The following is a 21,880-nucleotide window of genomic DNA, read 5'->3' on the forward strand; positions in this document are numbered from 1 at the left end:
AAAGATATCAAGCTTTTTTAGGTAAGATTTTTAATGAATTTTAATAATTTAATAATCAATTACTCTTCATCTCGAATAGCATGCGGCGAAATTATATCGCGCATATATGTAGAAAGATAATTACTTGTGTAAGTTTAATTCAATTTCCAACAGCTTGGACTCATTTAGTAAACTCAATTTAGGTTTTCCACTTTCCATGTGAATTCCATTATATCTTGTATGGCTGCGCACCTTCTCTTTTTCGAAATGTAGTACAGCATTACAGTTTTAATCAATTCTTTTGTAAGCCGCGGAAATTTTATTTATCGCTGCGCAAGATTCTCGAACCTTTCGTATATCCTGACCGCAAATTACGATCGGGACTAGCCATAAATCGAGCATGAGCCAGCCAATACCTCGACATCGACGAACTCATATTATTCTCGCGAGCGTCTCTTCCGTCCTCAAGATTCATGCCAAAAGACACATCCAAGCGCCCAAGATGAGCATGCCACAGGTTGTGAGCGAGTTCGAAAGCGCAACGGCTGGAACGCATAAGAGGTAGAGAGGTAGAGATAATTAATCGTCACCTATTGATAAGAGATAAGTGAGTGGGATTAAGACAGAATTTAGGTGGGATAGCGTAAGGGGGTGGCTCAAGAGTCGCGAAAGCTCGACGTGGAGGCGTCTGCGCGTGGCGGGAAAAGAGAGGGGATGATACAGGAGGCAGAGAAACACGCTCTCGGTACGACCCTCAGTCGGGATGCCGGTCGCGCACCCTCTCGTCCATCTGGTACCGCGATGATCAGTGAGCAACGTGTCCAACGTGTCCCGGGAACCGCGCGAGACCGACTTCGGCTGTTGACCGGCGTCGTGCTGCTGTCCATGATCGCGGGAAGTGCTTGGACCGACAATCCCGTCACATCCGGTGAGTGAGAGCAAGGTCGATGCGCGAGACACACATCTCAATCGGCCGATCTAACTATCGGTTTGCTTGTCGTCAAGATTCATCCCGTGCTTCACCGCGACGAAGCTTCCACCCCCGTCCGTGAGTGCTAAATTTACCGCCGTGGTGCTAATTGAATCCTATGCGAACTGCGACCACCCTCGGAGTAGAAATTTTGTTAGCCACACGCGCGCTTCTGTTTCGCGTGTGCGGGAAATTTAACGAGTTTCGGTGCCGCCACAGCCGTCGCCGCCGTCGCCGCCGTCGCCGCCGTCGCGAACGCACGGGGTTGTTCCCCCTTGTTTCCGCCGTGTAGGGTACGAGCTTGGCTAGTGATGGTATTCCACGTCGCGCGGATTTGTGGTGCATGCCTCTTACCTGAGAGTGTGGCTCTCGTGCGCGAGAATTGGTCGGTCGCGCGGGGGAGTAATTCGCGACATGTATGCAATAGTTTCTGCGGCTTGGCGCGGCATGAAGTCGTCGAGGATCACTAGGAAGTATAAGGGAGACATGGAAGTATTAGGCAAATTCACCACTTCGCTCATATCTCTTGCTCGTTATCCCGAGAAGAAAAGTTTTACAAACTTTTAAATCTATTTTGTCTTCATATAGATTAATTTATTCAGGTTTTATTCCCTGATTTTAATATCTGTTTAATGCTAGTTGATCTCGTAAGCCAATTCTTTAAACTTTTAAATATAAAAATTAATTCCGGAAATCGATGTGATTTTTATGCATATGTTGTATAACCAATTTCTTTTCGTTTTGATAATCAAAATAAGTATCTAATAGTTTATTATATATTATTTAAAGTTCAAGTTTTAAGTGAAAATTAAGATGTTTTGCCCAAAGTGATTGCACTAAAAGTATAATTGCAAATACATTGAAATAACATTGATCAAAATTTCGCAGACTATTTTGCGACATTATAATGAGAATTACAAGATAGTTTTATTTAAGTGATCTTTTTATAATAAGTTACATTCGGAAAAATATAAAAATGCAAATTTATCATTCTTGATTAATCTTTTGATATATGCTGATGTTGCTGTTACTGTAATATAATTATCGCAGCCATAAAATGTTTCTAATTACTGCACGAAATACTACCTAGTATTAGACACCTCAGGCAAATTTGCAAAGTTACTTGTAAATATGATAATTAATCGTAATCGGTAATTGCGAATATCAAATGATACCGTTTAATAAAGCTATTGAAAATTTGACAGTTCTTAAACATTTTTTAATTATCTACTATGCTTTAATTTCTCACATAATTATTTATTTCTTGAGAATATGTACTACGGCACATCTTATGCATGTTATTAATAGAATCGTTCAGTGCACACATGCATTAGCGAAATATTGTTCTACTCGTTAATCTGCCTGCTTTTGATTACTCTTGCGAGCAACAAACAATTAACTAGGAGACCGTCTAGCTAGGAGAATTAGTAGGAGATATTATGTATACAGATATCAAATAAAATTAGGATTTCAATATTTGCAACTATTTTCGCATCAATGATTTTGTTGTAATTACGTGATATACTTGTCATAATTAGGTTGTACTTTATATATAGAGGAATATGAAGCCCTTGAGCTGATTGCGGTTTGCCGTAGAAGGTCATATGACTGCATAAACCAATTTAGTATTGGCGAAATATCGCTTTATTAATAGTTGAATTTAATAATAGTAGAATTTAATAAATTTTGATGGAGATACAAAAATATTCGAAAATTTTCATTGCGTACCTGTTAATACCAATGTTCCAACTTAAACAAATAAAAAATCATGTTTTTTCAAGATATTACTTCCTGCGCATTTATTGTATAAATATTTATCGTAAAATATCTCAATCCATAGATATTTTTGTAATTTAAAGTATTATACGTATGTAGAATTTTTAGGAACAAACGTAAAGTTAACTTTACATAACGACAGAGCTCAAAGATGTTTTAGATGTTTTAAGTTTATTGTACTCTATCTCTCATATTTTATACAGCACATTTGCACAGCATATATGTACATACTATATGTATACATATGTTTTGCTCTTACTTGAATTAATATCTGTATGTCACAACTCTATAATACAAAATATGTTCTATACTATTATGAAAATTGGTTATACGCAATTGTCAAATGCAAGTTAAGCATCATTGATTTAATAAGATTACGGAAGATTACATCGTGATATTCGATTTTGTAGGTGTGGAATAAATATGAGATTCCTGAGATGGAGGTTTTATCCCTCTTGAGATTAATTACATACTCTTTGTACATTATTACACATAAAACAATGCATGATTGTTATCTTAAGTTTCATGTGATTTTGTGTATACGAAGAAATTTCAAGTTGAATGCGTTTTCATAAAAGAATCCTGCTTGAAGTCATTGATCTAATATATTTAAAAAGTCAAAATCATTGTTCGAGCTATTTTTGAAGATCGTCTAAACCTGGTTGTTTCGAACATGAGCGATACAATACATGACAGGTTTTCGAAAAAGTTACGAAGTTATAACTACTATTGATCTGTGAAAGGTTCTCTTGTTTCATGCTTCTAGTCGGCTGTATAGCAATGTTCTATACAAATCGAACAGAATCATTGTTGTTTGACGTGATGCACGAACTACCTGCGTTTTAGATGCCTATTATAAAAAGAGAATATAATATTTGCCTTTTGGGAAAAATTTTAATGATTTAATGCATCAAAATTAATTTCGGTCCTTCTATATAATTTTTATAAGTTTGTTGATTTATATAATCAGTAAATTTAGATGCACAGTTTAATTGAATAGTGCAATTATGAGATGAATGCTGAGATGTGTAATTCCTGATATCACGTATATATAAAAATATATTTGTCATTTCTTAGGAATATCGTATTTTACATAAAAATATTACGAAAGATCTTGATATTATAGAAAACTGCTTTATAATAGCACTATATTTTAAAAAATAAAGTTATATATTAGTCAATTAAGTTTTGTTATAATTCTTACAGTATATCCGGACGCTCACGCTCACGGATCACTACCGACTTATAGTATAAAATTTATCCATCGGATAAAATTTAATCTGCACAGAATAACGTTCGAACAATATTATTTGTTTTCATCTCAAGAAAAGAGCATTATAAAGAATGTATTATCTGTCTATATTATGAAAATAGGTCATTGAATTTGATCACTGAATACTAGTTTCATCGCGGGACATTTAAAAAGTTTCAGTTTTACAGAGATGCCGCTATACTTTTTAATAGGATTTATAAACTGGGTTAAAATCAATTTCGCGCTTTACTCATTTTTTCAAAGGTTTCCTTATCTAACAATGCGAGTATGACTATACCTTCAATACACATTCATGAATGATGCAAAATTCATGCGATGCAAACACTTCTGATAATTTAGCAATGTTCTTGTTCTACTTACTTTGAGAAAGTTTTCATCGATTAAATATCATTGTGAAATTTATTAAACATCATTCTTTTACGTGCGATAGTTCGACATCAATTTATCAAAACGTGTGAATTTTATTGACAAACCTTTATTTATTGACAAAAGATTGAAAGTGGCATTTTTAATAATGAGGATGTACGCTTTTCAAAATAAATTTTTGACAGTCGCTCACTAATTGTGGTCAGTCGGTCATAATTCTTGCATTAAATCATCAAGGTGCACGCGACCGCATAGCGAGCTCGCTATCTTACTGCTTTCTTGTGGACGTAATAAAAAAATTTCAAGCACGGGATATCCAAGTAAAAGGATGTTTGAAGCACAGGTTATGGCCGTACTCGGCCAGTTGTAAGAGCAGGGTTTCAAGGATGGAAGTAGTGAATGTAAATGGAAATAAGCTCGTGAGGGAGAAGGCACTGAATCTTGCGGCGAGACGATAATCTAACGGAGTAGCAGATTCTCGAGACGGGGCTTACGCTTGTAGTAGCTTGTTCGTCTTGGAGAGAAGTATGATTTATTTATTTGTAACGTACTTTTATAATGAGCAACATGCACTGTTGTGCATGTCTTACTCACTGTGATAAAAGCAAATGCGGAGAAATAAATTACTGTCGTCTGCGAAAGTTTACGTTTTATTTCCATTAATCGTAATCGATGACATCTCATTGATCGAAAGCGCAATAATTTTGATATTTCATCTCGTAAAGAGTGAAGTTGAATAAATTGAGCAGATAAATCCGTTTACAGAAAATAAGGAAGCGAAATCCCGGCGCGTACCGTGAAGTGAAACAGATGTAGAGATCTCCGGCTGCGGAGATAGCTTCCCGTGCGTTAGCAGATTTAAGCATCTTCAAGTGTAAATCTTAGGGTATGGAAGAAAAGACAGGAGAAGTAAATGCGCGGCTCCTGTCGATTTATCTTCAGTAAGAAGGGAATGCTCTCAAAGTAAATGCCGGCTGTAAATCAGCCTGCATTTTCTTTGGCCACGTGCAACAAAAGCATGCGTGTGATGTATGCACGGACTGTATATAACTCGCACCAGTAGCGTAGAAACGGGGGGCAACCGGGTAACGAGGGTATGCACTCAACGCGAAACATCCACTAAATTTCTTAAAGCCACGGTGTGACGTAATTCTCTACCGGCCTGTCAGTTCTTCTCGATTCAAATAAATCGAACTTATTTACGTAGCGCCCAGGTCGTGCTTATTTGCGCAAATATCGTACTGCTGAAGTGGGAGCTTCGCGAAATTGATTTGCTGTCTGATCGATGCGGAAGATATTCAGAGTTGGTTTGAATTTCGCGAACAAGACATATCTATTACAAGGTGAGATTGGTTAAGCAACATTTTATGATGATAAAAAGAAGTATCATTTCACTCAAAATCTATGACGACATTATTGTCCTATTATTATAGTTATTCATATTATTATAGTCGTTTTATTATTCTTATAATATTAAAAGTTATATTAGATGTAGCAAAATGCTATTACTTTTAATTTATTGCTTTATGTAAAATAAAAGAAGAAACAAATAAAATTTAATGCCTTTGTTATCATTACGTTTCACTCACGATGTATTAAATTTTTAATAAAGATATATATTTTTACTTTTGTTAATTTAATTGCTATTTTCTATTCAGGCAATATTAATTTATGTTGACACTGTTGTCATCTAAATGCAAATGCATCTTTGTGCTATAAACTTCCATAATAAAATGATCAAAATGTCATGATAATTTTATTAAATGTACACTGCATTATTTACGGTCTGTGCAGGTGACGAAATATCTTCTAAGGTGTGAGATTTGAGTCAAGTTTGTGTGGAACGTGGATTTAGAGTTAATTTAACTTTTACTTATTTAACTTTTATAGAGGGATAATGTATTTATGGATCCCTACGGTATACGAGAGTTTTCTGCAAGAAAGATTGTTCAACTGTAAAAGTTGTACAACATACCTCTGAAATATCTCGACGCCAAAAGAAAGCTTACTTATCTCTTTTCAGATAAAATCTTTAATTGATTCGTGAGGTCAAAATGAACTGCGCAATATTCAAGAGGTAAAAAAAGAAATCACTACAATGCAAATCCAGAGATTATAAACAGACTTTTGAAAGAAGAAACTTTCTGTATTAAATTTTTTGTAAACTTTCTTAATATATGTATACCCGCTTAGATTATTATACGACTATGTACTTCGTTATTTCGTTACGACGATTTTATGTCCATTTATATCTGGCACTTTCGTTCGTCGCACTCCACGAGCTTCCGCAAGCAGATTTTAGATTAAGTGATAATAAAATCTTGTTTCATCGATAAAGTATCGTGAAAAATATTCGTGCATTATGAAAAATGATATACGATGTCGTCAATCGTGTCTGCGTGACGTGACGAGGCAAACTCGCGACAAATGAAATTCAAATTTAGCGAATTACGACTTGTGATTATCGTTTATTGCGAAGTATTAAGGAAGCATAATGGATTAACGAGCCTGCGATTGACAGTATGGCACGACAGAACAAAACTAATCTCGCGAAACTACATAGTCGAATCAAGCCGATGCCCCGATTCATTCTCCATGCATGCTTTTGATGCTATCCACCATTGCACAGCAAATGGGTTTGTGCCACGCGAGGAGTAACTGCCAGCTAAATAATTTGGTTGTCATCAGTTTAATATTATCATACCACAGTTGCACAAGTACTTTGTTTGTGGAATATTAAAGTTTATGTACTATTCGCAAATTACACAGTATTCCAGCCCGTAAAGATGTTTTAACGGTGATAGTCCACACAATTACGAATATAATTAATCACATCTACAATTTAGTACATGACAGTATTCAGTGTATAGTATTATATTATTTATTTATATAAATATTTATAATAATTGCATTAACTTTATGATAGAGTATTTCATACATATATAGTATTATATATATACAGGGTGTCCCGTAAAGCTCGCATCAACGCTTAAGGGTAGATTCCTGAGACCATTTTGAGACGAAAATTCTAATACTAAAATGTCGAGGCTATACTACTTTTTGAATTATAAGCATTTATAGTTAACGAATCAGTGCGCAAGCGCAAGCTGTCAGGTAATAATATAATTAATATAATATAATTAAATAAATACCAGATTTCTGAAAGAAATATTTCCTGACAGTTTGCGCTTTATGTATCACGTAAAAATAAAAAAAATCTACTTCCAATAATATTAATAAAAAGAAAATGTTATTATTGCACAATGCGTATGCAGAAATATCAAAAAGAAATATCAATCTTTATATTGATATTAACAAGAGGAGCAACAGTCAGCTGTCGCCTTTAGCACTTTGTGTTGTACCACACCTGAGCGCGCCAACTGTACGCGCGTTTACCTGTGTAAATTAATTATTCGCGTGATTGTTTGCGATACTTCGAGATTTTTTTTGTAAATCTTTACTTAAAATGAAATTACATTATGGCACCAATGGTATTTTTTATCCATGTAATAATCCAAATTCTCTTGTTAATAACATAATATATTTTTTAATGTAAGAAGAATTAAACTGACTAGTGAAATAAACCTTTTCACCTGTAATTAGAGATCTTCCGACGTAAGAAGAAAATAATTATGGAAGTTTGCGAGAGTACAAGACCTCTGTTATTTCGTCGACCCATGTCTCGCGTGGGTTTGGTCAGACACATATCTCGTTGATCTCTCATCCTGTGAAAAGAACAGACGTAATTTTGGAAATACGTCCGAGAGAAGTGAATAAGAGTAGCAGAAAGATTAATTGCGTGTGAAGCCATGATGGAATATTCTATATCATTTTCTAAATATTTCACTCATAATACTGTTATCATCATAGGTATCATAGGTGATATGCTATTGTTTTAATGCTGAAATATCAATGTGAAGTTTCATCAAAACAGGAACTCTCTTAATATCGTAAGAGTTCAACAAACTATCAATATCTTTTATAGAGACATAAAGAATGTTTCCTTTCCTCAGAAAATATTCTGCTAGGAACATTTATAAATATTACGAATCGGATCAAATTTTTAATAAAACTACAGGTCCATTGTGAATCAATAATATACAATAAGTGAAAATTTCCAAGTTCGCAAAATATGACAGCACATTTGAATGGTATGCATACAAGTGAATTGCCTGAGGTTGTACAAAAATCAGTTTCACGCGTGATCAAATTCCTCCCAGTGGGAACGATGCAGTTTTTTCCTGCCACTTTCTTCCATATACGTGGTTGTAAGAATATCGTTAACGGTCGCAAACGAGTTCGCAGACTTCTTTTTAAAAATGCATCAATCTAAGTTCTTAACTTTGTCTTACGAATGTCATTAACTTCTCATACAGATTTTATGTTCCTAGATTGATATCAATCTAGGCCGGTATTCATAGTCGGATCTTATATTTAAGACTGTCTTAAGTGTATCTTCAGATACTCCATAGCTAATGAAATTATCCATACAGCATTTGCAGATGAATTTAAGACGGTCTTAAATATAAGATCCGACTATGAATACCGGTCCTAGTCTATGAGATAAATTTGTCTTCACTATGTCCGCAAAGTTTCGTAATTGTTTATAGAAGTGAAAGCGAAGAATATTGTATAAAATTCTGAATTGAATTCGTGTTATAATAATAATAATAAGATGAAAATGTTATACGGATGGAGTTTAAATAAAAACAGATTATTCTTATTTAAAAAATATAAAACAAGATCTAAATCATTAATACACATTGAGATATCATTGGCGTAGTTATGTAGTATATCTCAAGTTTATCTATTTTAATGCATTTATATATGTAAAACGTTATAAACAATTATAAACAATTTCCAATTTCCACCAATGCAATCATATCAATTTATTATTATAAATTTGTTGAATAATCAAAAAGATCGCGTACAAAGAAGATGCCATGCGCACACGACTAAATGTCACATGTTTCATGACAAATTAATTTAAGCCATTTATTTACTCGACATTAATCATATAAATAACTGAGATTGCGATACAATGTTTCGATAGATCAATTGCACATTTCATTGAACTGTCAAATGTTTCGAAAACGTTACGGTGCCTATAGCTTGCTGCTAACTATTACAGATTTTCCATGTTGCACGTTGGATCAACACTGTCCGTAACTACTGTCCGTTTTCTAACAAGCCCTATGGCGTAATTGAGATGGCATGTAACTGCTGTACGTTTCCAATTCTCTAACATTTCCTGCAATTGAGATAAGCCTCATGATACTTGTTTTCTAGAATAGGTCTCTCCAAATTTTATTGATACAACATGTAAATAACTAAGTTCCTGTTTGATCAACATGTAGAAACAGAAATAGAAATTTCGTAATTATATAGTGATACGTAATACACAGATATAGTATTTTTATTAGAATGGCCTACAAACAACGTGTGAATTGGATTGCGATAGTTTTACATGTCTTGTAATATGATTAAGTAGTACTCAAGAGCAAAGATGTCTGCTTGTTGAAAGTAATTGCCAATCTGCAGAATGTAGCCTGCGTCAGTTTTCATCTATGTCCTAGACGGTCTCTAACGGATGTACATTTCGTACAGCTCGATGTATAAACAACGTTATTGGTCTTGTGTTGTGTACGTAAATGGTAAACTCAAACAGGACCTTTACATCTCATGCATAACTGTTCTTCGCTCATGTTTGAAACTCGAAGTAGCCTTCTCCGCTCGACGAAGTCCGTGGAGATTGGTTCGTGTTTATGTTAATTACCGATGTCACGTTACATATAGGCGATATTCGCTCCCCAAAGCCATGCCAGTAAGCCATACTATTAATATTGAAAAGCGTATTACATAAAGCAAATCTCTGATTATGATGCATGTGCTCTGAACATTTCTGAACTGTAGGAACTCAAGCGAGTTCTGAAATTTAAAGGAAGTTTTCCGCTCAGTTTTCCGCACTCGATACACTTGATACACATAAAATGTTGCATTTTAAGTGACATACACGGCTGCTTGTAAATACAACAAGCGTTTTGATGAATTCCAGAGATCAAATGCTGTTTTTTATCAAGCGAGAAAAGAAGCGAGCAAATTGTTGATACATAAAATTAATTTCATCCGCAATGTATAAACATTATAGATCTCGTTATGCTGACCAACGCCGCAATTGAAACATTTTCGTAATAATCCTCTCAGAGTCCGACCTGGATTAAGTTTGAACCGACCTCGTGGCGGCTCTTCAGCACGCTGTCAAATGCAAATACTACGTTGGTGCGGAATTGCCGCGGCACAAGGAACCGGGTCAGCAAACAAGCACGCGTACGCGCGTTTAATTCCTAAGGTCGAGATTTTTAATGTCGTTGCGACAGTACAACACGTTCACCAATTCAATATGAATTCATAGAAAAACTTACGTCTTTTATTAAAAGGATTATAAAAACAATTCTTCGAACAAAGTAAATGATTCGATGTCTGCCTCCTGGTGTATCTGCAGCAAGTAAGATCTGATACTTTCGTACGTCTTGTACGGCTTTAAACGTGTCTCCATAATCCTCTCGCCTGATCTGTCGGTCCATTTGTAATGTCGATTTAATGTCAGGTTTGTCAGATTGGACATTAGTGTTTTTTCAGCAAAGTTTGCCCAGGACGCGATGCTGACAGTGATATAAATCCATTGACTAATCCGATTATCCGGATATTCTCGAAATCTCGTTTATATTGCTGCTACTATTTTTAATTTATATTTCTGATCTCGTTACTAAGAACAATATTTCTTTTTACAGCTTATGGAACATCACAGCGTTATTCCGATTTGATTTGTTTTATCATTTATAGGTTTCATTCATCAAAGGAGAGGTTGATGCATCTGAATAGGCACCATACTCGATACCGTCATATTTTGCCTCGACGATACTTGGCCAAATCGATTATCGGGACATTCCGTTTTACCTAACAAATTAGTGACGAGTCAAATCATGTGCTTCTCGTGTAAACATATCATCGTGTCACGTAATACATTGCTCTCTCTGTGACTGTGCTTGAACCTTAACACATATATCCATGATACCATTCGTAATTTGTTTTAAGCGATTGTTGTTGAAAGTGATCAATGTGTATCGAACATTACGCATCGCTGTTGATTTGCGCAGATGATGAATTGCGTGCCGAAGCAGAGAAAATTGTTTACTCGATGTTGCTTGCATATTCAAAAGAGGAAATGAAACGCGACATTATATCATAGCATGGCGGGCCTCGAGCGAGAAATGGAAAACAAAATGCGAAGATGCGAAGGAGCGCTCGTTCGCGAACAAGGCAAGCGACGAGAAATGGAGAAACGAGAGCGACATTGAGTGTGCTTAATAACGCTAATTGCACATCTCTCTCTTCTCAGTTAGCGTTGGCTTTTACGATACAGTCCCGTGCACAATCTGGATTCCGTACGTACGTGATCCAGTAGGTGTAACGCGTAAGTTTACATGCATGTTAACGATCGTCTACCTATAGGTATACGCGTGTCAACTGGACACACATATACGCACGTTGCTCGAGCTGTTATAAAAATTGTTTTCGCTAAAGACAACCGAACGATTTATTAAATCGCATTGTGAGTTTACGAAATTCACAGTTCGTTACACGAGTACGTGCATTTTTTTAAAATCGTTTTACCGCTAACATTTCCAGCAATTTAAAGCGTGCTAAGGTCTAAAAATAAGATATATGTTAATGTTACACGGGAATTTAAGTAAAACCATACATATTTGCACAACAGTTGTTTACAGTGATGTTTTTTTGTATTTTTATTAGTCTGTCAAAAGTGCAAAAATAACTTTTAAGGAAGTAATTAAGCTAATTTTGTTCATGTGTCAACATTCTTTAAAATTTCCATAAATTATTACACATGATTGCTAAGTAAATTAATAAATTTGATTAAAGTGCATTTTCTCTTTCCCGCTTTTATATTTCATGCGTATGTAATTTCCAGTGCACAATTATGTTTATGCATAAATATTAAAATTAGATATGGTAATTAAATTCGATGCTCTATTTCGTTTTTACATGATTATTAATGTTTTACTTTCACCTTGCTTTCATGCGGTTCGAAATTTGTCTTTTAATTTTAATAAGAATATATTCAATTAAAGTAATTATTGGATACACGTATCCCATACATTCACGATTTCATAATTCAGATACCACTAAAGTAACGTAACATAAACGCTGCCGAACAAAGGTATACTATATAATTAAATGGATTGTAAACATAATCAAGTTTTCAGCGCTGTATTACAGGCATTTTATTTAAGCTTTATGGAAATACCAATTTGATGTATGTGAGAAAAATATACATATTAATTTTGAAATACATACAATCAATAAGTAGAGTATGTAGTATCTATGTATGAACTGTTGCAAAAATGATCAAAACAAATAGTATGTATTTATATTTTTCAATTTTGCAAACTAATACTTTATTACAGTCACTTGACAAGTTTTATAGTTCAAGTTTTCTTTTGGATATTCCATCAATATAATATGGAACGTTCTAAAATAAATAATATTTTATCTAACAAAGTGAAATGTATTAGAATACTCCACTTTTAACTCGATTAAATTTAAGTAATAATACTTTTCGAGAACAAATATAAAATGGACAATTACTTAGAATAATTAAGTCTGTTATGTAATGCATTTCATTAATCATTATTTATGCAGAAATGATTAACGTATAAATAATATTAAATTTGTCATTTAGTCGCTAGCACAATTGCGTTGCAATAAGAAATTTGTATCATTATATCATTAAGCAAGAAATTATTTCAATATTTATAATATGTTGCAAGAGACTCCTCTCGCATTCTTTTCTTTTACAATTACAATTATAGCTCACAAAAGAATACTTGACTGTTCGTAAATTTTTCTGAATTAAATTTTATTTAAATGCCATTGAAATATCCTTTCTGTGTACTAATCAGTTTCTTAATGAGCACGTTTCAGCGATCAGAGTAGATCGTTCCGTAGTTTTCGCAAAAGACCGTGAGATCCGCCTCTGTGAAGGATATAATCTTTGATATTAGAGTGATAGAGGAGTGCGTATTTAATGAATTATTGTGCTCCCAATTGGCAACAAGTTTTGTAATTGAATTTCGCCAATCGATCGACGTTGTGCGCGTCGGTGCTCCAAGGAACAGGCCGTTGGAGTTATCTTCTACCTGCGAGTTATCGCACGACTCATCGAGCCGTAGACAGCCTAATTAGATTTTGAGCTCTCTCGCGACGACAACCAGGCACTGCATACATCGCCTCGCAACGAGACACGACATCGGCGTTGCACACTGGTTTAAGGATTAGTTCAGATTTCGCTAGAATCTGGACAATCTACATTCAGCCAGTTGTATTAAACTTAACGAGTATGTCCGACACTCTGTCGCACGTAATCGGATTACTATAAGTGAATCCGGATAGTTTATCGTTTTCAATCTGTAACGAATTTGACTATCGACTACTTGAGTGATATGGCTATTCTCGCGTGCTATTGCAATGCAACAGATCAAGCATATCGAAAGTAATGGGATCGTCTCTTAGAGAAACGTGTTTATTGCTACAAGATAAATAGAAATGCTCGGCCATCCTTATAATATTTGTGCGAACGGAAGCGCGCGGGAAAGGTAGCAAATAGATACAAACTAACGTGGGGTGGAAAAGACATTTTTCTTATGACGTTATCTCCGTGCGGGCACGAACGTTTATTAAATTAGATTCCATTACTTGGCGTAAAGTTCCGTGCTCCAGCTCGCGTGCGTTCGTTACGTTCTAACGCCGAAATACAGCGCGGATATCTACAATTATCAAAACAAGACGAGTCGCGCATGTATTTGTCCGGCAAATAAAATGCGGATAAACCCATTTCCTCTCGTTGTTTTATTCAGTCGTTTTCGAGTCTAATGTCTGGCCCGACATCTTGGCACGACATTGCATAACATTCTTGACACGTTCTTCACGTAACGCTAAACTAAACGGTTGAGCGTTTTCCTCGTTGGATTCAATGCTTTCAATGCTTCGTCGTTTGGTTGGTATCGGGTGTAAAGTTTGCAACAGGTATATAACGTCGTGTCGACGTGTCCGCGTCATGTGACGGGCCAGCTTTGCACGAGCGATTACCGCGAGTGAAATTGCGAAATGTACTACATCGGCTATGCGTCCTGTTCATTAGTAATGGATCCGATTTGCCCCCTGTAAAACTGATTTAATTGGATACGGTCGAATCGGTGGTTTTCCATGTCACGCTGCGTTACGCGCAGCGGATAGACAAGAGATTCCATGGATGTGAATGAGCAGCACGAACGATTTTATAACGTGCCTAAACATTTCACGGATAAGATAAATCTAGCGACTCGCGAGTGAAACACATCTCTAAGCTACGTCGAGTACAACGTAAGATATACTGAACTGTGTACCGCTTTTCGTTGAAATAGTATAGTACAACAAAGTATAATACTAGTATAATACAACAAAGAGTCTACACGTACAATCCAACTTTTCTGTATGCACCTTTTTGAATAAAAATACATCTTATTGTAAAGTCTGCGCGTCTTGCATGTTACTCGATCCCCTGGTGGCAGATCGTACGAGTCTTGCGACCTGTTGCATTATAACCGCGTTATTCTTTTATAATAGATGCGACAAGGGATGCAGAAACTGAACCGAACTGTTCCCCAAAGGCTCTTCCCGGCCCGCCTTTATTTCCCGCGTTCAAAAGCGCATAATGAGTTATCATAATAAAATACCCTACGAGAGGCTTATTAATCCCTTATTCTGTAATGTAAAAATTCAATCGACATCTTGTATGCCGGCTGAATAATTCATTAGGCTCGCATCTTTATCATGTATGACATGTTATTATTGCGACCGCATTTCCAGATGGAATACAGAAATACGCGATTTGCGTGTGATGCACTGCGGTTGAGCGTGCTGCGAGAACAGCGAACTTTCCGTAAACACGGCGGCTACACAGCCATACATTTCCAAGCAGAGAGAAAGAGAAAGGAAAGAGGAATACGAAAACTAATTTCGAATAATTATTCATTATTTTAATTCAAGCCGCCGACTGATTTTAATTATGGTCTGACAAGAAACTGACGAACTTCTAATTACTTCGAAAGCAGGTAATCCGATCTGTGGGGTGCGAGAACTGTAAGAGAACGGAGAGTGGTCGCTGTCATGACCAAGTCTGGAAAGAAATTTCTCGGACAGTGTGCAAGAAAAAATAAAACGTAAAGAAAATAAATTGTAGCGCGGTTGCAGTTGCATGTGGCATTTCAGCATCCCGGGGCAAAATTATGCGGTATAGGCGGCGCAAAGGTCAAAGCATTAAACTTGGCAGAATTCCATTTCTTCCCAACTAAACTTTGCCGGATTTGTACGATTATATCTTTTAATATCCTGCATTAAAACTTTTACCTCGTCACATCTTTATTGCTCCTTGTCACATGGAGGTCTTACGATATACATATCTTTGACAACGTTTCTAATAATTATCTTTTGAAACTTATTTGTTTAGTGGTTCATATTTGGTTAATTTTATTCTATTTTGATACCATTTAATTCAATAAATTGTTCGATCGTAATTAGTTTACGTTAAAAAATACATGGTAAAAAATAAATATCGCTAATCGATATGAAACATCATAAATGAATGATGAAAAGGAATTTATATAATAAATACACATACATTGTTCAATCTCTTATTTAATCAGAAAACAACATAAAGATAGTGTAAAGAAAACAAATTAAGAAAACTTGTTACGCGAAAATTACGTGTTGAACGATTCGATTTTACCAGGTTTAAGGGTATTGAGAGGTAGGCCCTTGGTCCGTAGTTAGAATCTCGAAATAACAGCATTGAAGATAAGAACGATGTAGGAGCGTCGTAACATCGCGAACGGAGGCATCCGAGAAAGCGGCTGAGATCGGCGGAGAGTCAAGAACTTTCGAGCAAGAAAACGTATAAAGAAGTTTCAAAGAGGAAAACTCGAAAGGATCGCATCGATGGTTCGTAGGACGTTCTAATAGAAGTAGGCGAAAACGCGCGCGAGAGAAACTCGAATAGAAATCGAGTAAAAAGGTCAACGGAGAAAAGTGAAACAGAAAAATAGCATGGACACGTACCAATGATAGTTGGAGACTCCGAAATGTCGATTCTACTAGAGTTACGATAAAACATTGTGATCTTACACAATCTTAGAGTTTTCTTACTTACGTATACTGCCAAGTATAATGCGAATACCTAAGAACGTTAAGATTAGGAATATAATATTTCGGTTTCTTATGCATATTACATAACAATCGAATATTCTTACTTAAACTTTTCTTACTTACTAATGTTCCATTATTGTAGTCATAGTAACAGCAGTATGCGTAACAACGCAATTACTCTGTAAGAATTTTCGAAGACGGAGAGATCATAATCCTGTCTCAATGTACTTCTCACTTGTGCTTCATGCAATTTCTGCTGTTGTGCAATAACCATTCCGTGCGTGCTCTCAATACGTGAGACTAACTTGTTCCGGATTAAAATGAACTAATACGCGTGTTGCGTATAAATGCCTCTCGAAACAGCTTATAACAATCGTTGAAAATAACAGGTTGAAGTATTTATAACGACTACCACTTCAGCAATACAATACTTTTCAAACAACTCGCTAAGCACTTCGTGTCGAATAATGGGTTGCGAATCGATACGAAGAAACGTTACACGACATAAAAATTGCAAAAATGATAAGTTATAATGTCGTTTATATAATCATTGAATGCTCTATTTCGATGCCTGTCATTTGATTAAAAGCGTTTTATCCATAAAAAGGATTTCTCATCGTTTGTAAACCAGATATTTGTAAATTACTTTTAAACAAGATATCTATTATATTTGCTTGTAATAGGTATATCATTTCGTAATTTCTGTGAGATTACCTGGACTATTAAACGAACGTAAAAGGTAAAAGTGGAAGACAAAGTGATGTGAAGTAACAAAAGCGAGAGTTTTACACTAGCTCTTACACAGAGTCGGTCTGTGCGTTATAGGAATTGCAAGATTTCAACTTTTACGTTGAAACGAGCCGATGCAACTTTGAAGTTATGCAGTCGATTATGAAATTCTCGTGATGCATCTATTCGAGTATAACACCCGCGAAAACGTGTTTCCAACTTTTTCCGCATTCCGTGAAATTATTTAACCGAATCAAACAATTTAACTTCTCGTCTTTAGCACCTCGCGGAAATTTGCATCACGATAAATTGGAAGAAAATTTATCAACAAGTCTTGCTCAAAGAAAACGGAATATTTTCTAAGAAGTTAAGCTTTTATATCAGTCGTTCTTTTACATCTGACATCTAAGCTACTTCAAGTTAATTTAAAGCGAAGCGAAGAACTAAAGTCAAAGTTGGACCTAAGCATTCAGCTTACTTAACTTACATATAACTCTCCAATTTAAATTAAATCTAACTTTTAATCTAGTTTAAATCTAGCAATAGACATCTAGCATGACAATCGATATATAGTGAAAAATCTAATTTTTCGGAAGTAATGTGCATCTATTGAAACAATCAATCACAAGATAATAATTTATCATTTAAATTATACATTACAACTAGATTAACATGACTTCATTGAAATCATGTGATTACTCGAAATAATTCTATATGAATAGTGGATTTTGTAAAACCTTTAATGAGAGATCGTATATGCCGTATTAGTTGGCGAATATCGATATCGAGAGTTTTCGGTGAAGGATACAACGAACAAACTGTCTTACATTCTTTCTCTAGACTGTATGTCGGGTAAACGCGGTCTCCGCTCGTTCGAGCATGTCCGTTGAAATTCCCGACGTGCTCCTTCCTTCTTACTAGAAAAACCGGACGCTTGTCGATTTATCGCCGACATATACCTCCCTAAACGAAGACGTTTGGGGAAACATTCACGGTTTGTTGCACATAAAACATTCGACGATACACACGCAATACGAATAACGTTCAAGAAACGGGAGCGGTTTACGTATGGTGATTGTAAGAATTTACGAACCTAGCAGTAATATAATTTGGGATGTGCGAAGATTCTCGATTGCTTCGCTATCATTCACTTTTCTTCGTATTATTTCAATTTAATTAATTTTGCAATTTATTTTTCTAGCTGTTTTAAAATTTGTGCTTATATAATCTTTTAATTTAATTCTACTAATAATTTAAGTAAAACATGTAAACGATCTGAACTAAAAGATAATAAAGCAAATATATATTCTACTTGTAAATATCTTAAAATAATCGATCAAGTCTGTCTAAAGAAAGGGTGAAAGGCGAAAAATTAAGTGTCTAACCACGAGATCGATGCGGTACCCTCGACATTTATAAATAGTCTTAGGTACACAACGTTTTATAGCTGCTTTAAAAATTCCCAACAAACATCTATTGGTTTGCCAAATGAAGAAACTTTCGAGAATTCTCAAATTCATTTATTCTAATACGCACAAATGTTTTTCGCGAAATAAATATCAAATTACTTTTCCGTTTTCCGTTTTTCAGCCGACGTAAATGGAGTTTACATTGCGAATGAGACAAAGATAAATTTCAATTAAGTTTTAGAATCTCGTTATAATTTTATTATTTATTTATAGGTACGTACATATATTCATCTTGTTAATATTGCGGGAACAAGAAGTTATTTTTTTAATGTCATGATCTTTTTTCTCAAAGATATATTATAGATTGACAAATTTACTTCGTCGGCAAATCGTCACTGCAAAGATTCTCAAAAGTGTTATTACGGTCAGTTTCCACACGTTGTTCCAGATCGATAAACCAATACATGCCCAATCGCTGCAAACAACAGTGCTCTTCTGCGCGTCAGTTTAAGATTTAGACCTATACGCTCGAATAAACAGCGAACATTGCTATAAACGTTTGACATCATCATGATGAAAAACGAAGGAGACGGTAACGACTACATTCTTTCGATGTATTTGTTGGCAAGACGCGACACTGTCGATCGGGGCTTAAGATGCCTTTCCTCCAAACATATTTTTCTCGGAAGAGAATTGTCGACATTCGGCTTTAATCGTTCGAAAGAAATGGAGAGACGCGCGAGGAGCAAGGAAAAAGGCTTGAATCAAGGAAGTTCGTAATGTCGAGGGCTGTTGGCGGCTGAGAGATCGAGCTCGAGCCAGAACAGAGAGCGACATTCTTGAAGGACTATTCCATCCGGAAAAGTTAGCTAACTCCAGATAGTATTGCCTTGCTCACACGTGCTAGAAAAATTTTACAAATTGATTTTTACATGGCGGATTTTAGTTTCACATTCTTTTTCTTTACGCTACACGCGACGTATTTTAATCATTCATAAGATGACTTGACTATTAATATGCCATTAGCAGTCTTAGCGTTTTTCCAGCAGCGCAATACAATGCAATCCATCAGGGGATTAACCTAGATGTCCAACTGGGAAAAGAATCTCGAGAACGGAGGAAAAAAAAAGAAACGAAATAAAATACCATTGTAAATCTTCATCAGCGACCAGAGAGGAAACGCGGAGCACGAAGGAACCGTGCGCTAAAACAATACAAATTATCATACACTTTTGCCGGCTGCAGAACCTTCGCGTGAGTTTAAAAGAGCTGGCCGCGCTATTTAGCAGCAGCGGGGCAAAGGGGTAATACACGTGGAACATATTGTGACGCATATTTTTGAATGGAATCAGACTGATTCCAGGCAACGCGAGATGACAGACTTCCTGGAGTATTAGGGCCGACTCTGCGAGCGTTCGTGTTGTTGCGCCCGTATATATCTGCAGCTCCTTTTCCAGGTGGATTATCAAAGTCTTATGCTCTTATCTCAACGAACGCCCGGCGCCAGAGACGCGAAAGAGATTTCTACGCCGATCGAAGTACAAGCGACTTTTATCCCGAGTCCTTCTCGTTACTTCTTCGGATTGCCTCGTGCAAGATGACCAGCCAGTAGTCACGGCAGTAGCCTGGAGGCAGATAAGTAGCGCTGGACGAGGCGGGGTGGGAAATGCGAGTCCAGCTTTAGAAATTTAATGGGCGCGAGCGACAGTATCTGCGATGCAGCTCGACTTGGAATTTCTTACGAATACTTTGAGATATTCTACTTTCTTCTGTACGACCCGTTGATGGAACGCAAGTTCGGAGATTAATGAGAAACTCGACTTTACGAAACAACACGCTCCGTAAATTCACGGACAGTTAGATATACGTAAATCGACATATTCATTTCGTCTCATTTGCTGATTACTAACGTTAAGCTAATGTATATACATTATCGTATATATTTGATAAGTAGATTAAATCATAGTAGTAAGACATATAATTGAAACAACTAGTAATATTTCGAGTCTCTATTTGAGGTACTTAAGCTAAGTAACATCATAGAAAACATAAAACTGTCGCGAAATTATTAATCTGATACTAAAAAAACTATGTGAGTAAAGAATGCAATTGTAGAAAAAGTTAGAAGAGCATACATACTAGTAGAAATAGGGCAAAGGAGGAATAAAACGGATTTGAAATTTTACCAATGTAAGCTTGTTCTCGACTGTGACAGTCTCTGAAGGGCATTCGAAGATCTTCGGAAATAGTGTCCTTTCTATGGACTAGAGATATAAAACTTTAATAAGATATAATTTTATCAGAAAATATAATTTCTTCAAGAGGAAAAATTAAGGAGAATAAACGTTTTGTGTGAATATACATATTATATATATCAATAAAGTTGCCAGTCAGGTCAACCATAAAGCTTTTATTTGTTTAAGGAGAATAAATTATGATAAAAATATGAATTTTTATATTTATAATTTACAAAGGTGAAGTATGTACGAGTTTTGAGTTGAACGCATGCCTGAGTTTGTGGAACAAACTGAGCCGCTAATTTAAAATTTTGATTCAGACGATTGTATCATTAAATTACACTATATAGTTTGTGCTTCGCGTAAAGTTGAATTCTGGTCGGACAGTTGGATTCTGAATCGTGGCGCTCTATCTACGAGCCATTCTAAAGGCGTATTTAGGAGATAAAACAAGCCAATTTCGAGGTAATGATACGGAAGGCCATGGTTGTTGGATAATTTGTATTGTTCTTCAAGACAGCTCGTTTGTTATAGACGAACGAACATTGTACTTAGTTTTATGGTCGCAATACTGTAAATATCGAAATAGTGTGTGTCGGCAATTTTATTATGGCAGTATGCTCGTCTGCATCGTGGAATCGTATTCTTTGACGATCCAATGATAACCGAAGAAAAATCCCAAAAGAATTACGGTGGCATCTACTTCTTTTATGGTTCTTTATGAGGATTCGAGATATAGCGACGATTAATAAAATGAATGTAGCAATTATGGAACGTTAATTCCGTCGCTAAGCTATAGATCTTCTCGGTTCATGAAACTTTATGTTACGAGGTACCAGTAATACCGTTTAACAGAAACATGTGTCTACGTAGTTTATAG

General features: G+C 35.7%; 1 protein-coding gene across 1 annotated transcript in view; it reads left to right on the plus strand.

Moving 5' to 3' along the window:
- Positions 1-780: 780 nt before the first annotated feature.
- Positions 781-21,880, plus strand: part of LOC105286612 (neurotrimin) — a 123,439-nt gene continuing 102,339 nt past the window's right edge. Inside the window, exon 1 of the mRNA XM_011351667.3 lies at positions 781-907. Coding sequence (XP_011349969.1) covers positions 781-907 — 127 coding nt within the window. The remainder of the gene's footprint in view (positions 908-21,880) is intronic.

The sequence above is a fragment of the Ooceraea biroi genome, chromosome 14 (genome assembly GCF_003672135.1).
Source record: "Ooceraea biroi isolate clonal line C1 chromosome 14, Obir_v5.4, whole genome shotgun sequence".
Lineage (NCBI taxonomy): Eukaryota > Metazoa > Arthropoda > Insecta > Hymenoptera > Formicidae > Ooceraea > Ooceraea biroi.